This window comes from Cyclopterus lumpus, chromosome 16 (genome assembly GCF_009769545.1).
Source record: "Cyclopterus lumpus isolate fCycLum1 chromosome 16, fCycLum1.pri, whole genome shotgun sequence".
Lineage (NCBI taxonomy): Eukaryota > Metazoa > Chordata > Actinopteri > Perciformes > Cyclopteridae > Cyclopterus > Cyclopterus lumpus.
Genome location: NC_046981.1, coordinates 14,711,005 through 14,732,092, shown reverse-complemented (window position 1 = coordinate 14,732,092; position 21,088 = coordinate 14,711,005). Strand labels below are relative to the sequence as shown.

The following is a 21,088-nucleotide window of genomic DNA, read 5'->3' as shown; positions in this document are numbered from 1 at the left end:
AATGATTTACAAGAATACATCCTCATTCTATTGAATTACTTTAAAAAGAGCTCCAACATCCAGCTCAACACCTTAATTAACAAGCAGCTGGATTTCAGTGTTTTTAAGATTTTAAGTACACTCAGCTAAACATCCTGAGATGTCTTTGTGAAGGTAGCAGGAACATGTGGCTCCAGGTCCATCACCCCCTGAGGATTATGGGTGCAGTAATTCAAAGTGATGCTGAAGCTCTGTGTGTTCAGGCATGTCAGCAAGGAGACGGACAGCTCCAACAGGTGGAAATGATATAAAGTAGGGGGAGTATGAACTCTTTCATCCCGGCACAGAGTGAGAAAGTGGTGTCAGAGGGATTGCCCAAAATAATCTGCCTGGTGTCTGGACAGTGGCGATAAGATGCAGAGCTAACAGGCGAGAGAGATGAATTGGAGGGGGCCTCAGGGCAAACTGTAGGTGCTCAAGCAGAGGCCACCCCAGGACTGATTGTCAGCAAAGATAGTGTGAAGGTGGTTGACATACAATAGTTTCTGTATTCTGCTTGAGGCCATTATGTAATTGTAATGTAATTAGAAAGAATAGTTGAACTGGGAAGTGTTTGAGACTTTTTATATTAGAGGTTTGGGATTATTAGTCAAGAGAATTAAGAAAGACTTCCTCACTCAGAAATTGCCAGAAAAAGATGATGTTATGACATCATCCAAAATATTGGTTTTTGAAACATCTTGTAAGCCGAGTGGGGGGTCTCTCTCTCTCTCTCTCTCTCTCTCTCTCTCAAAAGTAATTATGCTAAAAAAAAAAAAAGTGTGTTTTTAAAATGCTGACGTTATATATGTTTGCCCTGTTCATATTAGTTTAGTGCATTAGCATGTTGACATTTGCTACTGTAAGATTCGTGTTCAAAGCTCCGGGTCCCGTGGCCGCAGGAAATTCAGGATTCAATGAGTTAAAGTTAACAATATTTAATGGCAAAGATAATACTCATGTAGCGTTCACGATCGTGACCGGGGCTGTCTCGAGTCTCCAGACCAGTAGAACCATGTCTCCAGACCAGTAGAACCATGTCTCCAGACCAGTAGAACCATGTCTCCAGTCCAGTAGAACCATGTCTCCCCAGAACAAATGCTTGGTCGTTAGTATGGTCATGCAAATGAATTCACACCTAAAGGTTAGTTCTATTGGTCAGTTCAAAGGATGCCGCCGTTCTGTTCGCTAAGCCAATTGATAAATTAGCGGGGTCAAAGCTCACTCTTCCGGTCAAGGACAGGAAGTTCCCCTTCACAATAAAACCCTATTATCCTGCCTTCAGAATAAAAGCAACACATTAGGTTTCAATCGGCATCCATTTTAACTATTGTCTAAACAATAAAACATTCATTCATTCTCATGCATCATACAGTTAATCATTACATTTGTCATTAAAACAGAATAATAAAACAGTGATCCTCTCTTATGTTTCATAATACATTCCTCCAGAATATTCCTCATAAATTAACTATCATATCTTTCTTTATGTATTAATTTAAAACATAAACTTCTCTTATCTACATGTGCAAATATATATAAAATCCACTACAACCCAACACTACTTAACACTAAACTCTTAAGTACAGCTGAGGCTGATTAGAATGTCATATTTACAGGTATTCGTTCATAAATTAATATTGGACAAAATTCAAATGTTGACCTGACAATAGAGCTAGATGAGGTCAAGGGATTGTTTTTAATAAATTACCCCCTAAGAATGTAATATGTTTTGTCACATTTGCTGGGGATTATGGGCTTTAGCCTCAAACTGAGCAGTTAGTCATTTCCTGGTGGTCACAATTTGAATTAAACAAATGAGCACTTCTGGATGTATCAGTGATATGTGCACACATAACCATTTATGGGTGAATGATTTTCCAATGCAAATATACAGAGCGTAGTTTGTCATGACACATTTTGTCTGGACAGACAGCGAGATTTGTGAAAAAGAGATATATTTCCTCAATGTCTACATGGAGCTAAATAGTAAAAATGCAATATTCAAAAACACAGTTTGTGGTCCTGGTGCAGTTGATCAATTGTATGTGTATGTGTACAGATTGTAAAGCCCTCTGAGGAAAATTTGTAATTTGTGATATTGGGCTATACAAAATAAACTGAATTGAATTGAATCAAGTAACTTATATGTATTATATTTGAGAAATATTAAAAAGCATAAATATGAATATACCATAGCAGCTGCAAGAGGAAAAAAGGGTTTCTTATTTGAAAAGTGCTCTCTGGCAACCAAAGAGATGCACCCCCCCCACGCAGACCAGCAGTTTCACAGATAATGGTAATGCCACATAAGTATCAAACTACACTTCTGTAAATCCATTATCACCCTGTAATTGTTGTCTGGTATACATTAAGAATATTTAGAGATCAGAGGTCCAAATCCAAGAGAATGTCTTCACTATAAGTCCCAAAATCCCAAAGTATGTTGTTTTCGTAGACAGTGAGTTGGCTATGTCTAGACATGACAGATGACAGCAGTAGGGTTGATGCATGCATATAAACATGGTATTATATTGTATTGGATGATTAAAAACTATTTTGTTCCCAGTCGGACTCAGAAAGAAGTCTTTGTAGTAAACACTTTGTGAGCAAATCAGCAGTGTACAATACTGTGTCACAGTCAAGGGGATAGAGTTCATGTGGCTGCTCTGTACACTGGATTGTCCTTCCCCTGGAATGTGCTTAATGTTGAACATATTGATATTGAAAACAAGCCAAAATACCAGAAGATATCCCAGAGTCATGCCCTCTGTGATTCCCAACAGACAACCTATTTCCGTCTCATTAGGCTTCTCCTGCTACACTGCTAACATGTAAGTACAATTAATGGAATATTATTAAATAGATACTTCATAGAATAGAACAGCTGATTAGATATAGAGTGAGTAAATCCTCACACAGTTCCAAACTGGAAAAAGTCCTCCTCATTAAATAAAGGTTAAATTAAATAAAACACCCTTGAAGTATTAGACGTAAAATTACCCATAAAAGTTGGGAGCCATTAAGATAACATTACATGTTATGTAACATGTATCACTAGAAGGTTTACATATCATTTTGGAGAAAAAAAACTAAACAAAAACATGCAACATTTCTCCCAAAGATTATATAAAAACTATTAGTAGGAAATTACACAAATTTGTTAGAGAAGAATCTCGTTGAGTCAACCCTCAGTGGTCAATAAAGTAAACTCTAACTTGAGTAATTTATCCAGCAACAATAATTTTGATTCCTCTTCTCAGCCAATAGAATGAGAAGATAGAAACAGAAGATGTAAAGGCGCTCAATACATAATTGAGAGCATATGTATTGCCTCCACACTGCTCTCAACATGGCGACGACTCGCAGCTAACGGTGCTACCAGTGATACCAGCGATAACAGTGATACCAGTGATACCAGCGATACCAGTGATACCAGCGATAACAGTGATACTAGTGATACCAGTGATAACAGTGATACCAGTGATACCAGTGATACCAGCGATAACAGTGATACCAGTGATACCAGTGATAACAGTGATACCAGTGATACCAGCGATAACAGTGATACCAGCGATAACAGTGCTACCAGTGCTACCAGCGATAACAGTGCTACCAGCGATAACAGTGATACCAGTGATACCAGCGATAACAGTGCTACCAGTGATACCAGTGATAACAGTGATACCAGTGATACCAGTGCAAACCCCCTCTGGTCAACAGCATCAGGGTTGACCTGAGGGGAACCGGAGGGTGGGTGCTACTCCTCTGCAGGATGTGGTCAATAGCTGCCTTGCAACAGGCCCAACAAGGCACAAAGAAACTTGAATTACAACACACAGAGAGAAGAGTGACTTTCTGCTCTGCTCACGTATGACTCTATTATATCTTTACAAAGAAAATAGTTGTTTGCGGCTATATTAGTGCTCTGAATATTGTATAGAGAACCTTTAGGGAAGAAATGTAGATATATCTGCCACAGCAATTTACATTCAAACCACACATGGTATGTCCATGAAGATTAGTAGAAAAAATAAAAATAAAAATAATCTAATTATAAGCACTCCTTTATTAAATATGATGCACAGGGAATGGATCAACTGTTTCCATCTGCTTAGTCGGAACAGAAATCTATTAGAACTTTGGTTTTCGGTCAGTTCTTTCATACGTTTTAATTAAAATGTGGTGTGCATATTCTATAAACTTATATTTCCTATTTATAATTTGATTATACCATGTCCGTTGCAACCGCTGTTATGACACTTGATTGAATGGATGAAAGGTTAACGTATTTTGTATAATATAAGTATAATATACAACAATGGAACTGGTCTAAAACTCGTTTAAAATGATTATTGGCCAATTATTCAAAAAGTATGACAGTTAACTGAATTTGCATTATAATTGTTCATATTTAATTAAATAAATGTAATCAAAGAAAAAACAAATAACTTTACACGTTTATTTCTTAATTTCTTCTAAATCCCAAAAGTTCACTGTTCAACAGTAACATACCTTTAAAATGTTTACTATTTGACATTTTTTACATGAACTGAAAGTATGAAATGAACACAGACGAGTCATTCAAGTCACCACGTGTTAAGTCACGAGTCTTTACAATCTATATCCCAGTGTTTGTCAAGTTGCAAGACATCAAAACAGTAACTCGAGTTGATCCAAGTGTCACAATGACTCCAAACCGGCCAGCTGTTTTACTGGATTGCATTAAATTGCACAGGTGTATGAAGTGGCAGATGAAACACGTGCAAACAAAAGCTGCCCTTTAATCCAATGACGAGGCTAGCTGGACTCGAACCAAAGAGGAACAAGGACAATGGCATTCTGTTCAAAACAAATGGGAATATAATCATTTCCCATTAGCACGATGGTAACCGTTGCTCAACACCAGTAGGCTGTGCATCAGACACAGTAGCCGTCCACGGGAGCTGTTCCCTGGGGATTAAAAGACGTCTTTGACGGCATGACGTCATTAAAGGACGCGGACACCGAGCCTCGGGTTGTGTTTCTAACGCGGCTCCCTGAACTCACTGGCGACGGGAAGCCGGAAGGAAACATGAACCTCGGAGCCGCGCGGAGGGGTCACACCCCCTTTCTCTTAACGCCGCAGACTCCGGCCGACACACACGCACACACGTACACGCACACGCACGCACGCACACGCACACACACTTGACATACGAGGCACAGCAGCGCAGACACACAGACGACAGGGGAGAAATTGCCTTTAACTTGTTTCTGCGATATTACACCGCGCTGCCTGAATGTGACGCGACAACACGGACCCACAACGCGTGACCGGTGAGTGGTTTATGGTGTTTCTCTATGTGTTATATTGCGTTATAGCATGGTTGAAAAGTGGAAATAAATGTCAAGAAAATCATGTGTTTTCAATGGCTGGATAAAAACGATCGTTGCGCCGCACAGGGATCATCCATGCCAAAAAAATAATAATCACTGTATGACAAATTCTGCCTCGAAATGACATTTCTGCGCACAAATAGTGACACGAAAATGATTGAGAGTAGGCTACATTGTCTGACCCTGAGAGGGAGACGTCGTTCTGAATGATCTCCTGATGTGACGTTGAGTGCATCTTCCTTCTCGATGCATTATTGTCACACTGGATTGATGCGTCATTATGCATTAGGATGCACATGAAGATACGCCGTCCATCCTGTCCGGGACATGACCCCTCTGGCTTCGATAGGCTTTGACATAAGGTGATGCCGTTTGACCAAGAGCAGTGAGCATATCTGGAGTAGCCTATAGGGGCTGACTCATTTGCTGGAAACTCAGCAGTCACAGTCTCAGTCAACGTTTATATTTTTAACTTTGTTTAAAAGGTTCAGAGATTTTTAATGTGCACCCGTTGGACCACCAGAGGACTGAAGGAGGAACTCAACTTACGAGTTGTGTGACTTTACCAGTTGTTTTTAGTGGTGAGCTTAATGACTGTTGTGATTGCAGGTTTCACCAAGTTGTCCCTCCACCTACTGTACACAGCTAAAACCCTGAACCAAAGCACACGTGTCATACAGAGCAAACAAAAGAGAAAGACTTGTCTCTTAGACTCGAGGTGAACTTTAGAGTTTCATCTAAATGCTTATCTGAATGGGGTATGTTGTCCAACATGAAACTATTTTTGGCATCCAGTCTAAAATCATTATCAGGCAATTTCCTGTTGAGCTGCTGGATCCTGGTTGAGGTTGACCCTCTAAAACAAACAGAAGCACAAAAGTACACAGACCATGAGAAGGTGTGCCAATATTGCACTTACAGAAGGAGCATTGAGGATCACTTTGTTTTCACGTCTGTGAAAGCCACCTTCTTTGTGAGGATATATGCGTACTGATCATTTAACCATTTTGCTGTATTTGTATCTGGATGTGTTGCATTGACACAGGGGGTGTCAAGAAGCAGAACATTTTAAAATCTGCAACACTGGACTCCCTACTGCAGAAAATGAAAGCATTCTGGGTATAAGACATGCCACCACAACTGTACGCATTTTGGAAATATAGGCCTGTGTCCTCCCATCATTGGCAAGGCTGTTTCCAACTGTCCAAAATAGAGAGGACCTTTAGCTAATGAGTTCCCTCTTGTATGCAGCAGAGTTCCACAAACATGGTGATGACAGACAGCTGAAGAGCATGACGGTGTGACGATGCCTCAGAGACACTTTGCCGTGTGACATTAAAGTAGCGTAGCCTAGAAATGTACACACTGTTGATTATGAACATTTTCAAATATAACTAAATGATGAAAAAGCAGTGATATTGAACCACTTTAATTAGCAGAAAGTTAGCTGCAACTTGGATCGTGTCATCATTAAACTTTCAATGCCAAGCTGTTCTCGCCTGTCATTTTAGGAGCATCCATTTGTCTCTCGAGCAGTTACAGTAGCTCCCTAAAGACAAACAAAGCTCAGCTCACAGACATTCAGACATAACGGAATGAATCAGGCTATTCAGAAGAAGGCTTTCTATTTGTATTTAATTAACCACAAAGGAAGCTGAAAGGTTTATCTTGTGCCGTACAGCTCGGCCAGCGGCCCTGCCATCCATTAACGGCCTCAGAATGTGAAGTGTCTTGAGGGAACACTAAGAGGGACTGCCACATTTCAATAACCAAAAGATTGTGCAAGTGACAGTTGCTGTGGCTTTTCTGAAATAGCAAGCGGGGTGTCTCCGGGGCACATATAGATAGCAAGTGTGATTCCAGCTGCCACTGCGGCATCCAAGTCTTAATGATGGAGCAGTTGATGAGTGGAGTGTTTCTTCTCATAGGCTTTGAGCTCCGTATCGAGTTGCAGGACCATTGTTGATCAGAGCTACTTTTGCCGTTACATGAAATAAACAGCTGATGAGGATTATACAGCTGTCGCTCCATACTCGGAGGGGGGGGGGCTCTTAATCGTGTGTATGTGTGTTCTTATATACTTATACTCTTCTATCTTTGCGAAGCATTATCAGTTTAATTCAGTTTTACTATTTAAAACTTGTCTATTCACCAAACTTTATGCGCTTTCAAACATGCAATGTTGAAGACCTACTTTTCTAGTTTGTTCCTGGTAAAATAAAGTGACCCAGATTGTCCATTAAGATACCAGTCAAATGACTTCAAGATAACACTTTTGTGAGGGAAGTTCATTTAAAGTATCTCTCCAAATCTTACATCTAATGGTACAAGCATTAGATAATAAATAACAGGGACACGCAGCGATAAAACTGAAAACCCCCAGGAAGACTGGCGTTAGACTTTAAACCAGGAACAATGTTGTTTTTCCTGCTGCTGCCGTTTGTGCCTACATCATCAACAGGAGTAATCGCACAGAGTTGACAGTGTGGTGACAAGGACCTGAATGAGGCTAGCAGGTTGATCAGGATGTGCTAAAGGTGACAAAGCAAACATTCAGGATCACTAAAAGTCCCCACTAGTATAGTAAGACACATGTGTTTCCAGTGTGTCCTTAACAGCGTTTGTGTATGCACATCTAGTTGTGAGTGATTAAAGACTAAGCTTACCACAGCCTCGAAAGAGGCTGACATCTCAGTGATTAGGCCGCCGCCCACACACTGTGCAGCCGGGACAGCTGCAGCTGGTTATCAATCAAGCGTTTAGAGAAAAGCTATCGAAACAGATCCCACTGCTCGGTTCTACCAACTGGTTTAAAAATGAACACAGCAGGCAAGAAAGCACTTTAGTTGCACTCTCAGAGCCATCTACTGTACATAAAGTCCTAATGAAATACTCCTTTGACTGGGGAACCATAGTGTTGTATTGACACCCATTCAAAAGATTTGTTGTTTTTAAACATTTCACAACAGCAATTAGAACACATGTAGAATAATCTGTTACCATTTAAGGAGCAGTGCATACGATTGAGTGGCATCTAGTGGTGCAGTTGCAAATTGCAACCAACTGAACACCCCTCCTTTTCCAATTATAAAAACGTTAAAGGCCGTCTTTAGAGCCAGTGTTTGGTTTGTCCCTTCTGGGCTACTGTAGACACCTGGCACTGCAACATGACGGAGTCTTTAAAAAGATGCAGATATAAATGGCGCAATCTAAAGTTACAAAAACGATTCTAAGTTGCAGGTGATTATACACTCGTGAAAATATAGTTATGAATACTATGTCCCACTTCTGACAATAAATCGTGCCTTTTTTCTTTTTTTTGATACTTGAGCTTACACACTGCTCCTTTACATTTTCAACCTTCAAGGCCAACTACTCCTGGTGTGTAAAGCTTTTAAATTAAGAACACTGTTACAATTCATTTATTGTACCGTTTAGCTACCATGTGCTGGAAAGGGGCACATCTGAATGCCATTCTGGAAATGTGCAGTGTAAGCTAAACCGACGGTCTGTTGAGGCTGGAACCTCAGGAAATTATTCTCTGAAAGCCAAAAACAACAAGCTGCCAGGAATGAGGAGAGTGGGAAGTTCATAGAGCATGAGGAGGAGGCGGGGGAAGATGGATACATTTCAGTGCTCTCTCCAAAATAGTAGCTATGGATGCACACCGGGACCCTCATGTGATAGCGTGCACTGGTTTTTAAATCCGTCATGTGCAGTTGGCAATTTCCTATGCCCAAAGTCCCTGAAGATGACTCTCATAATGGAAGAACATTTATTTGATCCCTGGCATGTCCTGTAGTCAGAGGATCATATGCCATAGATAATGCCATGTGGACCTTGGAAAGAACTGAGCGCCGTGTGCTATATAGTAGAGAAGTGAAAGAGTGCACATAATATGCAGTCCAAAGTGAGCATCCCTCTGGTAGCAGATTAACAACAGATCATTAACAATATGCAAATGATTATGGTGAACTGGCGACAGGGAAAATAAAGTGTTTTCCCCATTTAGTGAGGTGACCGTTTCAATTTAGACTAGTAAGATCAGCAGTTAACAGCGCTTTAAAAGTAACTGGATAAGACCAGCCTCCTTTCTTTGCATTTTTTATTTTATTTTATTTGTGGAGTGAAGGTAAATTTAGCAGCTTTGTATTCTATTTCAGAGGCATCGATCATAACATGGTCGGTTATTACTTCTTCAAAATGATCAGCTCAGTCGATTGTGCTGAATGACTCACACCTGTAACTTTCTCTTGTTGTCACATTCTTAGCGGCCGTTGGTGCAGTTCACCAGTTTTAAATAAATGGAAACTATAGTGTATTTAAGGTATTAAAAGTGTGCATAAGTGGAGAGGTTTGGAGTCGATTGAAGAGACGTGTCTTGTACGTATGGACTTGTATGATGGACGGAGACTGACTTTGAAGAAAAATAGTACTGAACTCGCTGACTTTGCTATCGTCACCTTATTTGAAAAGAATGTTTAGTCTTTTCTTGTGAACACGGTGACTACAATGAACATTTCTGTCACAGTTTTATTCGTAACATCACCCGATTTACGGTATAGATTCAGCAGTGGAGGTAAAGTGTAGCATATCTAAGTGATGGCTCTAACTTTGTATTTTATAGTGGGCTCAACAGTGAGGCGGTCAGATGACTGATGTACGACTGCCCTCTATGCAAATGATCAGCGACCAAATAAAAGTGGTTCTGTTTGGATGCCCTACACTACTGCCTTCTTCTTTCACAGCTGGTCCGTTTCTTCACTCAGCTTTACCTTTAAGTCTGCTTTTGAAGTGCATCTCAGATGACTCATCTCTATCGGATATTGAATTTCTTGACTTTGACTCTCGGTTCGCTTTAAATAGTTTTTTCTTTTTCTTTGTGATAATTGTTAAGGATTAATATCTATTCAATGCAGCCAGTGACTTGAAAAGGTGATTGAATAACATTTTTGTTTTTGTTCTGTTACATATATTGTTTGCTGTTTACAAAATCCTAACTCAGCTCTTCAACTCTTTCTTGTGCGACAGTTTGCGGTGGGCTGGCTGCAGTAATGTCCAGAGCCACTAAATCCACCTCGAGGTCTCGGAGCCGCTCCAGGTCTCGGAGCCGCTCCAGGTCCCGGTCAAGATCCCGCTCCACCTCTCGCTCCAGAAGTCGCACCAGATCCCGGTCCAGGAAGCGCCACCAACGGTAGCGTCCCGTTTTATGAGCAATCTATTGGCTGTGTTGCTTTTCTGTGGTCAAGATCAACTGCATTTCGCTTCCTTGCAGGAGATTCCTCTTTGTGGCCAGACCAGAAGTTTGACATCTGAAAAGATAGCATTTAGTACATATGAATGAGGAATGCCTTGACCCACCTTAATGCTTAAAGTATGAATGAGTGTGATGAAGAGAGGAAACACTAGCAGCCGGGGAAGTGCTGCCTTGTTATGCACTGACATCAGTAGTGATCCTCTATTTCCTGCTAAGCCCCTTTTCTATTAAATGTAAAGAGCTGACCATGCATCGTGCTGGTGATATTTGACATGTACAACATGTGTGTGCAGGTGGATGAGTTGTGACAGCGGGGATGTCAACGGGCAGCTTTTCCTTCTGTTAGAGTCAGAGTGTCCTGTTCGCTGCATATTTATTGACTTCCATCTGCGAGACCTTCTCGTCTTGTGCTGGACTTTATTACTTTATTTCTCATGAAATCTGGCGAGCTGTTTCAGCATGAAGCGTATTAATGGACTTGGGCTTTTTGTATGAAGAGGAAATTGATGCTTTAGAAAGAGTTCAGCTGCCGGTTTGTGAATTTTATTGCAGTTTGCATTTCCTGATCTTTCTCATATAAGTCGACCTCATCGGCATATGAACATATTGAATCAAGAGGGCAGTATTTGTTGTTGCTTGGTTTGCCTAAATAGTAATGTCCTGGTTGTGTGGCTATATGCTGGATATGATGTGCATTTTGAAGAAAAAGTGAGGCTTCACTCTGATGCCTTTGCCGTTTCTGGCAGAATGGCTGTGGTGCGGTATTAAAATGTCAGGGCGGCTCATTTCCTGGCAGTGTTGTAGCACATATTAAAATTAGCATGAAGAAGAGACGTGGAAAGAATCTAATAGTTTACTCTTCCTGTGCCCACCTTTCTGGTGGAAGCCTGCATGCACACATTATCATAATCTTTATACAAACAGTTTAAAATACAAACACAGCAACACATTCACACACACATTATTAGCTGAGATCCTTCAGTTAGAAAAGCACAGCTCCAACTTGTTTCTCTTGACTCCCCTTTTCTCAGCATATCTTCTAATTATCACCTCAATGGTTAAATGGGCCACAGATGCAAGCTGCAGCAAAACACTTACTTTCCTCAGTGACTGATTTCACGTTTTAAAAGAGACATCATAGTGTATTTTATATATTAAAGACCACATTAAGATGTAGATAGTATTTTGGTGGAACAGTCAGCATAGTAAAACCCTCTCACTGTGTGAACAGCCAGTATAGCTGGAAGCACAGAGTCGAAGGATTGGAGTAGAAGATTGTTTCCCCCCTCAAATGGTCCATGTGACTTTCCGCTCCACCATAGTTGGCCAGACGAGACAAAGTTTCTGTAGCTCGCAATGTGAGTGTGCAGCGCGGCTCAGTGTGCTGCTTTCGTTGCTCACGCTGTATTCCAATGCAAAGACACACTAGGTGAGTCATTTTTCAGCCTTTTCATAAGGATTAAGCATATCTTTGCATGTAGTGTGGCACTGCCCTGCCCTGTCCATTTAGATTATTGTTCTGCAATGTGTAGACTTTATAGTCTTTTTTTATAACAAAACGTTCACGTTTCAGCAGGTCTTTATATTATATCAAGATTATAATTGGGGAAACCAGCAGAGACGATTCTTTTCATGTATTTATGTATTGTCTAAAAGTTGCTTAAGATATACCGTTGCTGTAGAGAAAATACTAACGGAAAAATAACCAAACTAGTTTGATGTATTGCAGTCGATTTGCGACCTTCATAATCTCAAAGATGTTTGTGAGAAGTTGTGTATGTTGTGTTGATGTTGAAGAGAGCATGTTGAAGAGAACACGTTGAAGAGAACACGCTGAAGAGAACACGCTGTGTCATGGGTCCATAGACTGTTTAAGGTTCTGGCTCTAAAACAACACAAAGCTTCTTAAGAGAAGTGCAGCAGAGCCACCGTGTGGCCTAGTATGACCTTGCATCCTGGATCATTTTGGTGTTTGTTTGTTTGTCAATCTATAGCATTTGTCTTAAAGTGGTCATTGCTGTGTGTGCGTGTCCATTTAGCCATCACACAGTGCTTCAGTGTCCTTTTCCTTTATTGTGAGAATAGCCAACATCTATAACACATTTATAAACTGAGTGATACTCTGTTGTACTACATTGGTGAAACAGCAAAGCGCTATATGATCACATATACAGCAGGTCTCTCTGCTCAGTATATGTTACATTTAGTGAGATGTTTTACGTTTAGTGCAGAGCCTGTGAGTTACAGACTCAGAACGTCTTGTATTAGATTGCATTGCATTCCACAGAAACGTCAAAACTATGTTTTTCTTAATGTATATCTATTCATCTTAATGTGTGTCTTAAGAGATAACCATGTGCTTGCTTTTCCTCTCTGCTTTTGTTCACAGCTCTAGGTCTCGGTCTCGGTCGTGGTCAAGATCTCATTCTCCATCTCATAACCGGGAGAAGAAATATTCGAGGGGATACCAGAATGGTCGTGAGTTCCGGGGATACCACCGCGGCTTCCGGAGGCCGTACAACTTCAGGGGCCGAGGGCGGGGCTTCTTCCCACGTGGACGCTTCCAGCGTGGCGGCTACAACAACAACAACAACAACAACAACAACTTCCGCCCCAACTGGAAAAATTACAAGCAGTACCCTCAAAAACAACAGCAACAACAGCCGCAGCAGCAACAGCAACAGCAACAGCAACAGCCGCAGCAGCAGCAGCAGCAGCAGCAGCAGCAAAGCCAGTCACGAGGACGCTCTCACAGCCTCCAGCAACGCTCCGGAAGCCCCCCTCGTGGTCACTCCCACCACTCTGACCGATCGTCCTCGCCCTTATCCAGACACTCGCAGCATTCTTCCTCTTCCTCACACTCCTCCTCTCCCAAATGGAAGCCATGCTTGTTGCAGACTAACCAGAACTCCAAAGATGTGAAAGAGGAGCCTTCTGCCTCCAAGGAGGTCCAAAAGGTAGGAGGGGGAGATGAGGAGCCAGTGGAGCTCATCGGGGCGTCGGCAGAAGATGCCAAAGAAGGCACATGTCGTGGGAAAGCGGAGGGTAGTTGGCAGAGCCTGACCGACTGCAGAAGCAGTCCAAAGACAACGAGTCCTCTGGCAAGCTCTGCTGGTATTGTTGGTCAGAACAGCCAAACTACAAACCAGTCAAGCCCTTCCCCTAAAATTACAAATGACATTGGCAATGGCGCCCCCTCTTGGAAGACGGTGTCTAGTAGTTCATCCTCAACCAAAAAAAACCCACATGAAGGTCTAAATCCAATGCTTTCCAGCTTTGACTTCTTCTCCAATGAGGAATACCTGGATGGAGATCAAACAGCAATCTCTGTTGCCTTCAGACAGTAAGACTGATTTTACACTTCTTTTCTCAAATTGTTATATCAGCGTTGTAAATTTACAGATACAATGTGATGAATTATTGCTTAAATTATCCTGGTAGTCACATGTGGTTATCATAACAGACTAAAGTGAAATGTTATTTAGGGGTATTCAAAAATATTGTCGTTATTTAACAAGGCAAAAGGATGTAAATGTCAAATTAGAGCCTTTACAAATAAGATTCTCTAAAACGCCGGCGGAAAAATTGTGTCATAAGTATTATATATTTGAAAATGCTCTAATTTGATATCTCGTCAGATGTATTTCTTTTAATTTCTGCAGTCGTCTCACAAGTTGCATGCCCAGTTAGATGCAACTCTTTATCTCTTGTCATTGTTTAGGTTTTTGGAGGAGCAAAAAAAAAAAGCCAAAGCTTTTGAAAATGGCAAGAACGCAGACGCAAATGATGTGGATATGGAGCAAGGGAGAGCGAAGGGCAAAGCATCCGCCAATATCCCTGACTCAGTGCAAAGAAAGTACAGAGCGGACATTGATGGTGAAGTGTCTCTGAAAAGCTTTTTGAAAGCTTCTCCCTTTCTGTCTGCTGAGGAAGAGGAGGAGGCCATAATCAAGCCTCATTTGAAGTCCCTTCACAAGGACTGGTACAATGGGGACGAGTCCTCTAAGACAAAGATCAAGGTCACTCACTCAGCCCGGGAAATGTTTGATGAATGCTTTGGAAAATGTAAGAATGTGGCCTACTCACAAATAGCCAACAGTGACCTTGACTCCATGGCAGAGGACATACATCCCACTCGAAAGCAGGACATAGCAGCGGCCATTGCTGCTGCCCTCGCCAAGAGGGAGCTGGCGGGGAAATGTGAGGGACTGTCCCCAGGCGTGGGTGGTAAAGCCAGGAAGATGGCAAAATGTCCCTCCATCTCATCTCTGACACCACCACCAAGAAGGAGCTCTGACAAAGAGCTCAGGGGAGAGGACTCCCAGTTCATGTCCTCAAGAAAACAAGAAACCAAATTAAATATCAGAATGGATTTCCTTGGAGATAGCCTGATGAGGTGAGCATCCCATAACGGACACTGGGTGTTTCCTCAGTGAGCCAGACGTCATATCTTTACATCCTGATAAATACATGGCAACAGTAGCTAACACTAAACGTATGATGAATTGATTTCTAAATAGAATTATATATCTAAAAAAAGAAGGGACAAAATCTTTTCTGGTTTTCCTTGTTTTTATGTTGTTTGTGATTTGAAGGACATGTTTTGTGTTTTCGGACGATTTCTTTAACCAATAAGCAACAGACCTCATTATTTTTCTGTCTGTTGCAGGTCTTCTGATATTTTAGCTGAGGAGCGACAGTTGTCTCAAGATCTTGTGCAGTCCTCAAAAAAGGATCAGGAGTTTCGCTCCATCTTCCAACATGTTCAAGCGGCTCCGTTACAGAAGAGTCCCTCTGAGCTGTTTGCTCAGCACATCGTCACCATCGTTCACCACATTAAAGGTGAGCCCTCACCTCCTTTTTAAAAAAGGGACACACGTTTAGTTTAGTACGATGTAGCCATACTCTGCATCGTAACCTTCAAATGTGTGAAAAACTAAATCACAACAATTGCAGTTTCTGTGCAAACCAAAGCATTATGTTTTTTCGGCCTTATGCGCTTACTAATGTTTTACTGTGTCACATAGGAATATTACATTCAATGCAGCATCACAGTTGGAAGCACGTACTACTCTAACAGCTGTTTGTTTTTTTACCGTGTCCCTGCACAGCTCAGCACTTTCCATCCTCTGAAATGACCCTAAACGAGCGATTCACCATGTACCAGAGACGAGCTGCAGAGAAGGAAACGATGAAGCCAAGAAAAAGCCCAGAGATACACAGGTAGAGTCGCCTATTGCGTGACCCTCTCACCTTCAGTGTGCTGTGGCTTCACCTCCTCTTTTAACAGCTTTCAGGTATTTCTCTCACCTTTCCTACCTGAAAATCAACACACTATCTTTGGCTTATTTGTTCTCATGATCGGTGGAGGTCAGTTTTTTTTTTTCTCCCCCCACCAATTTTGTCTTTTCTTTTCTTTTGTCTATTGGGTGTCGTCTGTGCAGTTGAATGTAGCTCACAGTTTGTCGTTTGGGCACTTGCACCGTGGTTCCTTTGCTCAATGCTCCCTGTGCGTTCAATGATCTTGTCTTAACTGCGTTTCCTTCTTACAGGAGAATTGATGTTTCACCAAGAGCTTTTAAGAAACACTCTCAACTTTTTGAGGCGATGAAAAGCTCAGAGGATGGCACTTACAAGGTGACTGAACATTTTACAGAATGAAGTACGTTGGAAAAAAACAAACAACAGCAAACGAGTGAGCAAGCCAGATGCCTTTAGACTGCGCTCTCTGAAAGCCGGCGGCTTTCCTTGAAGAGACCTGCAGAGTCTAAGAAATGAAAATGAAAATAAGGCACTTTGACTTTGTTGTTTGTTATATATCGCCTTCACACATGGTGAATTGGTTAGACTGTGGGCACAAGCCTGACCGAGGCTAATGAATCGTATACGTTCAGAAACGGAAGCCACTGTGCCAAAGCTGCTCAAAAGGACTCTAAGCAATTGTTTTCGTAAGTATTCTTTAAAAAAATAAGGAACGGAATTAACAAACCGCAAGCACTTTATGCACATGTGCTTTTGATTACGTGCTTAATGTTCTGAGAAAACACTCTTTTTTTTCTTGGGCACACGCTCAAACATCAGGTGCAAATACTAAGTGAGGAAACTTAAATTAGCATGAACAGTCCTATCTTCTTTTTCTTCACTATTGTTAAAGAACCATGCTCGTCATACAGTTGCTCAATATCTATGCAGTGTGTATACTTTATAGTAGGTACCCGCAACTATTTCCCAAAGCATATACCTCAAAGTTTCTAGATTGATTTCCCACCTCACAGGCAGCTATTGGTTTCAGTTCATCTTAGAACAGTTTGATAATCAACTCTGTGACTTTAAACTGGTTTGAATACGTCACTGTGCACTTTCAGGGATGGCTTTAAAAACACTAAATATTGAAAACATTAAAATTTGACAGTGATGGCAGCCTAGCAAATAGTTAATTATTTTCAAGTTGATTTTCCTCCCATATTTAAATGGCTGCTTTGAAGGCAGAATAAAAACAATCTAAAAAACATATGCTTTGGAGAATGGTTGAGATTTAAAGGTAATTCTAAAACATGCAAAACATCTGGTTTTGCCCTTTTAAGTGCACTGGAAAATTCACTACACAACAAACTGTTTTTATTCATGCCAGCTGTCTGTTATCAGGGCTTTCCTCCTTTACCCATGGACCTCACTGTGTAGTTTAAAAACAGATTGATAGCATCTACATGTTAATCCAAAATCTGTCCACGACGTGTTCTGTTTTTGATCTGCTCAGGATGGCGGGGAAAAAATGACGGGTGACCCGATGGACCTTCGTTTGGATATCGAGCGCCGTAAAAAATATCCCATCCATGACAGAGATTATAATCAGGATCGGCGAGGAGATGGGGAAGATTCCCCAGATTCTAGTAGAGACAGATCTGAGGAAAGGTTATCCAAATCAAGTGAGAGATCAAAGTATGTGCAAGTGCCCTGCATTGTTTCCAATTATCTCCGAACGTGTTTAATACTGTGGTTCATCTACCCTGCATGATAAAGAGTTTACCATGAAGGATTTTGCATGTGCCATTTCTCCTGTAGGAAAAGTCAGAAGAAGCGCTCTCGCTCAAGTTCGTCCTCATCTTCCTCATCCTCCAAGTCCCAAAAAGAAGATTTGCCCCATGGCAAGTCTGATCCCAAAGATAAAGACTTTGACAGGGCCCCACTGGGTCAAACCGAGTCCTCAGGACCAGTTGAAAGAGGAAGGCCACGTGGAGGATTTGTAAGTTCAGCATATGATGTTGGATTGATGGAGGATAGTTTGGAGGAAGGGCTGTGTCAAGTCACACCGTGCATGCGAAGCAACGATCTTTGCTCCATTTCAATTCCTTGTCTTTTTTGTCCAACTGCAGCAAGTTCGTATTCGAGGAAGGAGCTGGAACCGAGGAAACGATCAGGGGAACTGTTCACAGAGTAACGTGATGGCAAACATGGCCGCACAGCCCAAAAATGAAGACTGGGACCCAGAGTTCACTCCCAAGAGCAGGAAATACTACTTGGTAGGGTTCATCTCTTCCCCAATCATGATGAGCCACACGGTGTGGATTTTTGCAATTGTTGTCTTGACACACCTCCATCCTTTTTTCTTTTTTTGTTCTTCTTTCTCCCAGCATGACGACAGAGAACGGGAGGCAGAGTGCAAGATGGTGGACAACCGAGGCCGAGGACGGGGAAGCTTCTCGCGTGGACGGGCGCGATTCATCGTCCGCAAAGCCACCGGGGGCCCCAGCACCAACAGCCCCAAATGGGCCAATGACAAGTTCCAGAACAACGGGGAGCAAGGTGACGTGCACGAGGAGACAGAGCAGGACCATAAAGAAGGAGAGGACAGAATACTTGAGCAGTAAAGCAGGGCGCTGACAATCTTAATGTTCTTTCTGTGTTGTTATGGCATCTGAATCAGTGATTTTATCCTCCATAAGGGATTCATGAATGCAGACTAGGACTCCGTTATGCCATAACTTAGCGTAGGATTCTCACTCTGACTTGACGGAACGATTTTCCACATCAGGACAGAACTCATAACTAGTAGAAGCACTGTTTTAGGGTGAATTGCTGTTTCTCATAAGTTGGATTTATGTCCAAATTATGTATTGCTTTATATGGTTCGGGGGAATTTTACTCATCTCGCAGGAATGATAAAAAAATAATAATATTTGTACTCAATTTGATATTTTTAAGTAGCAAGTGAAAACCACATAATAGATCAAATGAGCTTGTACCTTTATACTTATGCAAATGAAGAAATGTTTTGTGAGTGAGTTAAAAGAGTTTTAGAAAATCAGGCTTGTTGTTTTGAGCCATGTCTTGATTAGAATGACAGCAATAAGTACACTGTAGTTCATGTTCAATGCAGCACTAACGAGACCCTGATCTGACATGGGACCAAACTGCACGGGGTCAAAGGTTATGCTCTACTGTCTTTCATCGTACTACAGCCAACAGATCTAAAATACTACCTGACACCATGCGAGACGGGAAGAGGATAACTGTACATTTATGATGTTGCTCATTAAACATTTTGCAGTCAAGATATTTCTATACATCACAGTAGCTCTTTGTTTGATCTTGGACACCACAAATCAATGTATAATATTGATTGTGATTATATATTTCTCCAAAAGACATTCATAGTTTTTGTACCTGGCTAGACAGGATTTTGTCTGCAAAGGAATTGCCATAGATTTAGATGTTTTTCACTCGCTGTTTTCAAATCTTTCTCCAGCCAATATTGATTTAATCAGTTCTGTAAATTGTGTTTAACTGTGACATAACATTGTGATAGAGGCTCAACATTTGTATTTGTATACAATACAAGGCAGTTTATAGAGCAACGGTTACACTATGTCTAAACCTAAAATAAGAATGTTTTTCAGTGCATATCTCTAATAGTTTTAAGTCTAGGGTTAATTTAATTTCTGTTTGGCTAACATCCCATACAAATGAATTACATGCTCTTGTGCCTTGCTGCGGGTCCGCTGGTCTTCAGGCCTACAGATTGAGATTCACATGTTTAAAAGTTTAAAATGTTTAAAGGTTACCTGCTTGGGGAATGTTGCTTTTCTAAATAGGTGTTGTTACTGTTTGTTTTTGTTTTTTTTGAGAATGTAAATTAAAGAGACACTGATTTCTTTAATGTTTGCTTTGAGGTGTGTTTCTTTTTGCAATTTCTTTAAGGTATAAGTGCAATTCAGGGTTTATCATTAAGAAAGGCTCTTAATAGCAGTTATTGTAGCTTTCTCATGGGATGCATGGTGTTGATGCTCCTCAGCTAGACTCCCACCTGTTGTTACAGTGACTCCAGAGAGGAACTTAACATACTTTGTAACAGTATAGTTCATCTGTTGAATAAACATCTTCACCAAATACCAGTGCCAAACTGCTGGTTGTACATTTCAGGTAAAATAAATACATAACCCATTTAGCAATAAGAGGTGCAGCTCATTGCCGACTCTCTGTACCCGTCTGCACCCATAAACAGTGAGTCCTCCAGGGACGGCTCATTTACATAATGCACCAGCTGCACAGGAAACCAACTACATGCTGGAGTCTCCTGTTTTAGGACACATTATTCAGAGAAAAGCAGCAAATGCAACCACAAGAACCAGAATGTTTTTGTTGGGCTTTATCAGTATTTCAACCCGACCAGACTACTCACCATGGCCGTGTTTAAAAAATATTACAACTTTGATCAATTCACGTCCACACCTGACAACAATAAGAAGGGCTACATACTTGGCTTAGTCGAAGGTATTCCGCGTCAAGCCCACTGTGCGGCTCTTTTATCATGCTGGAGTTCTGAGCATCTTCCTGGTTGGGCCAAGATGACCTGCTTCACTCAGTCAATGGAGTCTCTCTCCACGTGGTCTTTGATTGAATAAGCATCAGACTGATCATGTCAGAGCCTGTGCATGTCCTGCAGCTTCTGCTCTCCTTGAAACGTCCATGAAAACACTTTCTAACTCTGTCCGCCATAGTAAACAGGAAGGCAATCCAGTTACTCCAAAATGTTAGACCAACGCCGAAGGGAATACTAAAAAGTGTTTATGATATGGCCTTTAATTTACACCCATGTATTTATGCTCTGACAAAGACCTACTGTGGTCAAAACATGCTGGCTCTTTTAATGATTTAGCCACTATAATAAAGTTGTTTTAAATATTTAGTTTCTAGTTGGTCTTTTTTATTATCATTATCTATGGTTGAGTACAAAGAGCAACCAGTTAGCGCTCTGGCCTGGCATTTTTATTGTATTGTAAAACATTATTATTTTAGTTTGTTTTATTGTGAATTGTTGTGCATTTAGAAATGGGGCAGTTTGTACTCTTGTCATTTTTTACAGCCCACTTTTTAAAAAAGGATTTAAAAAAAACATTACCCTTTCCTACACAATGTTGAAGACTAGACCAAGAG

The 21,088-nt window shown here is 41.2% G+C and overlaps 1 protein-coding gene across 3 annotated transcripts; it reads left to right on the top strand.

Annotated features, from left to right (window-relative positions):
• The first annotated feature begins 5,021 nt into the window (after positions 1 to 5,021).
• Positions 5,022 to 19,811, top strand: thrap3a (thyroid hormone receptor associated protein 3a). Of its 3 annotated transcripts, none has more exons than XM_034553533.1 (11): positions 5,022 to 5,337; positions 10,429 to 10,591; positions 13,044 to 13,997; positions 14,376 to 15,050; positions 15,324 to 15,496; positions 15,766 to 15,877; positions 16,207 to 16,291; positions 17,412 to 17,593; positions 17,717 to 17,897; positions 18,028 to 18,174; positions 18,286 to 19,811. In XM_034553533.1, the coding sequence occupies exons 2-11, from the start codon at positions 10,452 to 10,454 to the stop codon at positions 18,520 to 18,522; spliced, it is 2,886 nt and encodes a 961-aa protein (XP_034409424.1). In that variant the 5' UTR covers positions 5,022 to 5,337; positions 10,429 to 10,451; the 3' UTR covers positions 18,523 to 19,811. The 3 variants fall into 3 exon arrangements, with proteins under 3 accessions (XP_034409424.1, XP_034409423.1, XP_034409425.1); XM_034553532.1 differs by lacking the exon at positions 5,022 to 5,337 and adding an exon at positions 10,121 to 10,332 and having other exon boundaries at positions 18,286 to 19,809; XM_034553534.1 differs by lacking the exons at positions 5,022 to 5,337; positions 10,429 to 10,591 and adding an exon at positions 11,961 to 12,083 and having other exon boundaries at positions 18,286 to 19,809.
• Positions 19,812 to 21,088: the final 1,277 nt, after the last annotated feature.